The sequence below is a fragment of the Vulpes vulpes genome, chromosome 10, assembly GCF_048418805.1.
Source record: "Vulpes vulpes isolate BD-2025 chromosome 10, VulVul3, whole genome shotgun sequence".
NCBI lineage: Eukaryota > Metazoa > Chordata > Mammalia > Carnivora > Canidae > Vulpes > Vulpes vulpes.
In genome coordinates, this window is record NC_132789.1 from 38,487,939 (window position 1) to 38,497,169 (window position 9,231).

At 45.0% G+C, this 9,231-nt stretch overlaps 1 protein-coding gene across 1 annotated transcript; it reads right to left on the reverse strand.

Annotated features, from left to right (window-relative positions):
• Window positions 1–642: 642 nt before the first annotated feature.
• Window positions 643–9,126, reverse strand: C10H1orf50 (chromosome 10 C1orf50 homolog). Its single transcript, XM_025983714.2, has 5 exons — window positions 9,001–9,126; window positions 8,768–8,892; window positions 2,326–2,412; window positions 1,515–1,646; window positions 643–1,166 (listed from the first exon to the last, which is right to left on the reverse strand). The coding sequence occupies exons 1-5, from the start codon at window positions 9,077–9,079 to the stop codon at window positions 969–971; spliced, it is 621 nt and encodes a 206-aa protein (XP_025839499.1). The 5' UTR covers window positions 9,080–9,126; the 3' UTR covers window positions 643–968.
• Window positions 9,127–9,231: the final 105 nt, after the last annotated feature.

Below are 9,231 nucleotides of genomic sequence, written 5' to 3' on the forward strand. Positions count from 1 at the left end.
GCCCGGGTGGCTCAGCGGTTCAGCGTCTGCCTTCGGCCCAGGCTGTGATCCTGGAGTCCCGGGATCGAGTCCCTGTCGATCCTTGTGGAACCGACTTCTCCCTCTGTGTCTCTGCTTCTCTCTCTCTGCGTTTCTCAGGAGTAAATAAATAAAAATCTTTTTAAAAAAAATATGTTTAAAAAAAAGTAGAATTTAGTGATTTATCACTTACGTACAACACCCCGTGCTCATCGCAACAGGTGCGGTCCTTAATCCCCATCACCCATCTGGCCCATCTCCTACCCACCTCTCCTCCAGTGACCCTCAGTTTGTTCTCTACAGTTAAGGGCCCCTCTCACGGTTTGCCTCTTTTTAACCATGTTCAACCTCAACCCAATCTCAAACGTTGCCAGGTACAGTAAGATGAAAAACAGTCCTCTCTGGAAAATGCCTCATCAACCTTTACATGGGAATAAACTCTTCTTTCCCTAATGCTCTGACTTGTGGGAGAACAGATGGATATAAAGGAAAAGGGAAGTGGCCAATACTCTGAAAGTGACTGACTGGGTACCTGTGACCCAGAGAGGATCACGAGACTGATATGATTCACTACCATCCTAACTAAAAGTAAGAACAGCAGCATTTATATTCACACAACATCTCTTTTCTTTGTTTTTAAGACTTTATTTGAGAGAGAAAGATAGAGAGAGGGGGAGGAGTGGAGGGAGAGAGAGAGGAGGGGGAGGGAGAGAGAGAGGAAGGGAGAGGGGCAGGGAGAGAGAGAGACAGAGAGAGAGAGAGACAGACAGACAGAGTACGCACCAAAGGCAGACGCTTAACCCACTGAGCCACCCAGGCACCCCACACAAGGTCTCTTTTCAAGAAGTTCATGATTCACCCACAACACCTCAATTCTCAGGCCACCTCCCATCAAGGCAGAGAAAGAGGCCAACAAAGAGGTGACAGGTCCTTGTTATGGGAGCTGTTTATCAGAGTCCACTCTCCTGAGTCAGTCCCTGGAAAGTGGGTTCAGTGCTTGGAGGCAGGGCCGCTGGCTGGCTTAGCAACTTGTCCACTATGTTGATTTTAGCATCATGCTTCTCAATGTCCTCATATGGAGTCCAAGACAAGTCATGTTGTAGCTTGTAGGCACCAAGGAAGTCATGTGGACAACTTGTACCCCATTCCTGGAGAAGGCAAAGAAGACAGTTCTCATCGGGGGAGAAGGTAAAGAAATTGGGCTTATTTCCTCACTTTACGCTACAAATTTCTTTTTTTGGTTTTCCACTTCAGACCAGTCAGAATCATCTTCATTGCCTCACACATCAGACACCTCCCTTAACAGAGATAATGACTGTGAAATAATTTACGTGTATTTTTCATGTATATTTTTTAAGAATCACGCCTGGGCTCACAACACCTCCAATTTTCTAGAGAACATTTACTAAACCCTTAGGCCTACATTTTCACACACATACAGCCAAGAATTTCTCAAAGACTAGAGTAGATTTTTGTGCAAAAATAAATGTTCTTACCTTTGGAGAAATAATAGAAAAATACTGTTGACCACTCTCCCGTTTATAAAGGTAGTAAATGTTGCCAGGTTTTTTTACTATATTACAAGCTACATGGTGCAAGTCAGCATCCCTGTGAGCATCTTCCAATACCTAAGAACCAGGGAGATGTGAAAAATTAAGTATCGGATGTAACAGGCACTCACATCCTGTGATTATCTCTCACTGGAAACTACTTAAAGCTTAGGAACTGCTTTCCCAGGATGCCTGGGTGGCTCTGCGATTGAGCAGGTCGTGATCCCGGGATCCGGGATCGAGTCCCACATTGCGCTCCCTAAAGGGAGCCTGCTTCTCCCTCCGCCTGTGTCTCTGCCTCTCTCTGTGTCTCTCATGAATAAATAAATAAAATCTTAAAAAAAAGAACTGTTCTCCCAGACTTAGAAGTAGGTTCCAGATGATTCTGAAGAGACCAAAGTTGGACTATGCTACTAAACAGTACAAATGCCTTTCAAAGAATTATATTTCAAAATGTTGAACATCACTAGCTTTGAATGGCTTTTAAATTTCTTTCCTATTTTTCTGTACTAAGTACATTTCTTTCATAACTGAGAACCTATTTTCCCCTCAAAATGCCTTACTTCACTGAAATGGTCTCCCAGTGAAAAAGCTGATTTTACTCCTAACCTCTTGGGCCTCTTCTATTTCACTCAACACTTCTATATTTCTAGGAGGTTCTACTGAAGACAGGTAAGTTAAACGACGAGAAGCAAGATCAGTCAATCCTGTGAATAAAATGAAGAAAACGAATGCCTGCCTAAAAGCTGTTACTTACCTTCCTAGCTTGTTCTTGTAAATGTTGGATTTGCTCAGCTATGACCATCAGTTTGTTGGTGGCATTCGCTCGGATGAATTCGTCAGCCTAAAGGAGACAAAACCAAAGGGTGGGTGGAAAAAGGGCAGACTTCTACGATGTTCTTCTCAGATCCCAGCGTGAGGAGTTATCTCAACCTCTTTGCTGATGCCTAAAATATTCTTGTCCTCACCATTCCCCCATGAGCTCCCACCCATCTCCCTCATTCCCCACCCAGCCCAAATAGCACTGCTTATGAGAAGCCTGACATGCCCCACACCACGGAGCTAAGTCCTCCTTCTTTTCTACGTCCCAAGCTTTCTATCCTTTTCACTCTATATTCTAGTCACACTGAACCTCTGCAGTCCCCAACATGCCCTGCTCTCACAGGCTACCAAATACACTGAATATGTTGTCTCCTTGATATGATGTGTTCTCCCTCTTACTCTTTGCCTGAGTAAACCCACTCATTCCTCTGGTCTCCATTTGTTTTCTGTTTAAATATTTCTGAAATCAGGGACGCATGGGTGGCTCAGTGGTTGAGCGTCTGCCTTCGGCTCAGGGCATGATCCCGGGATCTGGGATGGAGTCCCACATTGGGCTCCCTGCAGGAAACCTGCTTCTCCCTCTGCCTACGTCTCTGCTTGTCTCTGTGTATCTCTCATGAATAAATAAATAAATCTTTTAAGATAAATAAATAAATATTTTCTGAAGTCAGGGAAGGGTCTTACAATAAAAATCCAAAGACATCTGTGATTTGGCTTTTATCACCTGTTATGTAGGAATCTAGCTATACACAGAAACTACCTATTAATCTGACCATTACTTTGAATTATTAACATCAAACCTAGTTACATTTTAACTTATACTTGCATTCCTAATTGTTACCTTCAAATGTATTTTTAAAGACTAGGATGTAGACCTGAAACAAAGTTGTAATGTACACACAAGACTGCTTCTCATGCCCTAGGAAATGCAACTGAAGGCAATGGAAATTGCTTAATAAAATAAATTGAATAATTTTCAAAGCCAGAGACTGGTGTGACCAATATCATGTACTGGGAAGGATTATCACTCAGGCATCAGAAATCTGTCAAAGACTACTTGTTTACTTTCAGGAAAAGCCAATTAATGCCCCAGTGATATACAACTAAGGAGAAGAAATGAGGATGTTAAATTTGAACTAAGAAATATTAAGAGGGGGATCCCTGGGTGGCTCAGCAGTTTAGCGCCTGCCTTTGGCCCAGGGTGTGGTCCTGGAGTCCCGGGATCAAGTCCTGCATCGGGCTCCCTGCATGGAGCCTGCTTCTCCCTCTGCCTGTGTCTCTGCCTCTGTGTATCTCATGAATAAATAAAATCTTAAAAAAAAAAAAAAAAAAGAAATATTAAGAGAGTTTTCTGGTTAGTTAAGGAAGCGCAAGGTATAAGGCAGCATCACACAAGAACATCAACAACTGAGTAGACGGGGTCAATGATTTATCTGTTCCACAAACAGAGATTGAACAACCACGGTGTGTCAGACGCCATGCCAGACCCCGGATGCACTGGCAAATATGAGAAAGAGGTCCCTACCTCTGCAAGATTACAGCTTAATACACATGCCTTTAGAATATGAATCAAGTCAGATGCAACGAAACGCCGGGACACCTGCACCCCGATGTTTCTAGCAGCAATGTCCACAATAGCCAAACTGTGGAAGGAGCCTCGGTGTCCATCGGAAGATGAATGGATAAAGAAGATGTGGTCTATGTATACAATGGAATATTCCTCAGCAATTAGAAACGACAAATACCCACCATTTGCTTCAACGTGGATGGAACTGGAGGGTATTATGCTGAGTGCAGTAAGTCAATCGGAGAAGGACAAACATTGTATGTTCTCATTCATTTGGGGAATATAAATAATAGTGAAAGGGAATATAAGGGAAGGGAGAAGAAATGTGTGGGAAATATCAGAAAGGGAGACAGAACATAAAGACTCCTAACTCTGGGAAACGAACTAGGGGTGGTGGAAGGGGAGGAGGGCGGGGGGTGGGGGTGAATGGGTGACGGGCACTGAGGGGGGGCACTTGACAGGATGAGCACTGGGTGTTATTCTGTATGGTGGTAAATTGAACACCAATAAAAAATAAATTTATTATTAAAAAAAAAAAAAAGACTTCTTGAGGTTTAGAGACGCCTGAGTGATTCAGTGGTTGAGCGTCTGCCTTTGGCTCAGGTCTTGATCCTGGGTTCCTGGGATCAGGTTCTACACAAGGCTCCCCACGGGGAGCCTGCTTCTCCTTCTATGTCTCTGCCTCTCTCTTTCATGAATAAATAAAATCTTAAAAAAAATAAAAATAAAAATAAAATGTTGGGCTTCTTTGGGAAAAAAAAAAGAATATGAATCAAGTAACATATGTAATTCTTAATTTTCTAGCAGTTGAGTTAAAAGTACAAATAAGTAAAGTTAATTCTAATGATACATTTTATTTAACCCAGTATGTCAAAAAACACCATCATTCCAACATATAATCACTATAAAACAAATTTTACTGAGATATTTTACATTTCATATTAAGTATAATTTTTATACTTACATACTATCAATTGGGATGCCAAATTTTGATTGGAAATACTCAATCTCTATTTGGACTTCATAAATTTACAGTTGAAAGAGCTGTACTTTGCTTGTTCCAAGTATACTTAAAACTGTTCAATGATTCAATCGATTAGCAGCTTTTAAAATGTAAATTAGTTAAAATTAAATAAAATGTAAAATTCAGTTTCTCAGCTGCACTAACCATACATACATTCCAGGTGCTCAAGAACCATATGTGGCTAGAGGCTACTGTAATGTACAGCATAGCTCTGGTGAGTAATACAGACACCAACCAGAAAGACAATTAGAGCCAATATTATACGGACTCAGAATAATGATGTGCTACCATGAAACAAACAACCATAATTAATGAGGTAGAAGCAGATCAAAGGTAAGAAGTGAGTGAAGTAACTGGTTTAATAACAGGGAGTGATGAGGACTGCAGGGATTGGAACACATGTGTAGCCTAGAGGCAAATTCAATGTAATAGTACGTCATTTGGATGGGGTGGGGTATGGCCTTCCACAGGCAAGGCCTTACCTTACAGAGGATGACAATTGACTTGGGTCTGAAAAAGGAAAGGGCCAGGGACCAGGTCATGCAAGGCCTTATGGCCCATAGTGAAAGTACTGCACTTTGTTCCAAAGACAATGAGGGGATCTTGTGGCCAAGGAGTGAGTCGGCGGTTTCTAGAGCTAAGGCAGTTCTAGGTTAGAAAGTGGCCTCATTGTTAGTCTTTTTCTTAAGTTGGTAGCAGCAAATCTCTTCCTTGTAAACAGAAGAGACTAATTCAAACAGAAATGAGAAGAGGATTTATAATGACTAAACACAAGCTCCAGCCTCAATCACGCTGAGGCCCTTCACATATATGATCTCATTTGGTTTTTATTACACCTTATGTAGTTGGAGATGGTAACTTCAGGCTCATGTTAGGAATTATACTCGGAGAGGTGAAGCCAACCTCTCCAAGGGTTCAAAGCTAATAAACCGCAGTTGAAGATCTGAACATAGATCAGTCTGATTCCAAATTTCATGCCTTAATACCAGACCTCTTGAGCTTTCTGTACACACATTAACAAGGAAATGGCTGATAGGCCTGCTGATAAGCAGTCGGTCCTGCTAGAAAATACATGTCAGGACACAGACAGTAAATACGCTTGATTCGATCTGTTTGTCTCTAGTGTTTTATGGCAGCTGCTCAATAGTGACAGACAATATTGGAGAAAAGGAGGGAGCACAATGATGCACCCTCTATATTTCACTAGATTATACAATGAAGGGCAAAAACGGTGTTCCATCTTTCTTTGTTTCAGGCTACCGTAATAAAGATGACAGACACTCAGTAACCCGTGAGAATGTTTGCCTAAGCTTTGGACCTGGTTGCCTCCCTCCCAATAAGTGATCCAATCAAAGAGACATGATAGTCTCCTAATCCGTGAAAGTTATACTTTGCTCCCCACCTCTCTAGAAAAGAGAAGTCACAAAGTTTGAATCAAAGGCAACTTCCTAGGCATTAGAATACTTCTTAATTAAAAAAAAAAAAAATCCCAGCCAGGGAATGCCTGGCTGGCAGTCAGTTAAGCACCCAACTCTTGGTTTCAGCTCATGTTGTGATCTCAGGGTCATGAGGCTGAGACCTGCATCAGGCTCCATGCTCAGTGTGGAGTCTGAGATTCTCTGTCTCCTTCTCCCTCTGGCCCTCCCACTTGTGCATGCTCACTCTTTCTCTAAAATAAATCTTAAGAAACAAAAAATCCTGAAATACAGAGATGTATGTGTGAGGGAATTTGAACACATTAATTATTAAATAATTTTGAGCAAAATACAGACCTTTGAATTTAGGCAAGGCCAAATGTGATAGCGCATACAGGGTGAAGGGATATTGGAAGCATTAAAGCAGTAGGGCCCTACAACTACACAGTGAAGAGGGTTCTACAACAGGAAGTCTTGATAAATATAGATGGAATTCGGTTTTCATAGCTTTAGATCTACGAGCTTTCCTAGTTGAAACTCTGCATTTTACAGATAAAGAAGCTGAAGTCCAGGGGCGCCTGGGTGGCTCAACTAAGTTAAGCGTGAGACTCTTAGATTTTGGCTCAGGTCATGACCTTGGGGTCCTGAGACTGAGCCCCCAAACAGCTTATGGCTCAGCAGAGAGTCTACCTAAAGATTCTCTCCCTCTCCCTCTCCCCTTCCCCCCCCCTCAAATACATAAATCTTTAAAAAGGAGCTGAAGTCCAAAGAAAAATAATTTGCTTCAAGTTAAATGTAAGTTAGTATGGAGAGTGGGTGAGGGTGGGAAGACTGGGTTGCTCAGTTGATTGGTTGCTCAGTTGATTAAGTCAAAGATTCTTGATCTCAGTTCAAGTCTTGATCTCACAGTGGGGAGTTCAAGCTCCGCCGGGCACCACAGTGGGTCTGGAGCCTACTTTAAAAAAAAAAAAAGTCAGCCCAGGTGGCTCAGTGGTTTAGTGTGGCCTTCGGCCCGGGGCATGATCCTGGAGACCCAGGATTGAGTCCCACATCAGGCTCCCTGCATTGAGCCTGCTTCTCCCTCTGCCTGTGTCTCTGCCTCTCTTTCTCTCTGTCTCTCATGAATAAATAAATAAAATCTTAAAAAAAAAAAAAAAAGTTAAAAGTGGGATTAACATGCAGGTGTCAGGGATCCCTGGGTGGCGCAGTGGTTTGGCGCTTGCCTTTGGCCCAGGGCGCGATCCTGGAGACCCGGGATCGAATCTCATGTCAGGCTCCCCGTGCATGGAGCCTGTTTCTCCCTCTGCCTATGTCTCTGCCTCTCTCTCTGTCTCTCTGTGACTATCATAAATAAATAAAAATTAAAAAAAAAAAAAAACATGCAGGTGTCCAAACTTCCAGTGTTTTTTCTGTTATTTCATATCTCTTTTACTTTTAGCAATGAATATCTAAGCACTGGCCTTGGGAATGTTGTGTCCAGTGAATAACAACACAGAACAAAATTTAAGAGCCCTTGTCCTTCTATATGTTTAGTTCTCAAAGTGTTCAGGTCACAGATAAATTTCTCAGAGGAAGCAGTTTAAAGTAAGTGGACTATGCACCCCTGCAAAACCTGCAGCGATAGCGCGATCCACAGAACTTCCATAAGAACTTCTCTTCATGCCTCAAATGGGAAGAGTAACTTCTGTCCTGCCTACCTTGTGGGGCTGTCCTGGGGCCCAAATGAAATACTGAATATCCAAAGTGCTGTGCAGAACTTTCCACCAGATTATAGGCACTCATACTGCAGCTGAAGGAGCCTTTGGTCTCAGAAGATCAGAGTTGGGGTCAGGCTACCAACTCCAAACGACACCCAGCTTCCCCGTGTTGTAAAATAGAGACAAACCGGGCGGTCCGGGTGGCTCGGGTCATGATCCCCGGGTCCTGGGATGGAAACCAGCACTGGGCTCCCTGCTTAGCGCGGGGGTGGGGCGGGGGGGGTGTAGGTCTGCTTGTCCCTCTGCCTCTGCTCCTCTTTCTGCTTGTGCGCGCGCTCTCTCTCTCTCTCTGTGTCACATAAGGAAATAAAATCTCTTTTTAAAAAATGGAGACGGGGCAGCCCGGGTGGCTCAGCGGTTTAGTGTCTGCCTTCGGCCCAGGCCGTGACCCCGGGGTCCCCGGATCGAGTCCCACGTGGGGCTCCCTGCATGGAGCCTGCTTCTCCCTCTGCATGTGCCTCTGCCTCTCTCTGTGTCTCACGAATAAATAAATAAAATCTTTTAAGAATAAATAAATTAATTAATTAATAAACAAATGCGACCCCAGGCTGTGAGGTCCCCGTCGTAGGACGCAGGCCAAAGGCGGCCGAGCCGGCTGCGCGGCCGCACCTCACCTTCTGCACCTGCTGTGCGAGCGCCACGAGGTCTAGGGGGTCCCCCGCCCGGTGGGTGTGGTAGGGGCTCAGCAGGGCCAGGCCGCCGGGGCTCGAGCTGCGCTCCACCAGGGCCGCCGCCGCACCTGCGCAGGAACACAGCCCGTGAGCACCCGCCCTCGGCGTCCCGCGCAGCCCCGGGGACGAGCGGCTCCGCGAGGGCTTCTCTCCCGCCTGACTCCCGCCCTGCCTACCTCCCCGACCCGTGGCCGGCCGGACCACTCCGTTGGCCGGGACCTCATCAGCCGGGCCCAGCGCGGCAGCGCTCGCCATCACACCTGAGACCTCCCCGCACCCTCGCGCCGCCCGGCGGAAGAGCATGCGCACAAAGGCCCGCGGGCGGGGCTTCCGCCTTCCCCAGCCATTGGACAACACCGCGGGAAGCCCCGCCCAGAGGCGGGGCCACGGCTGGGGCTCGGCGGTCC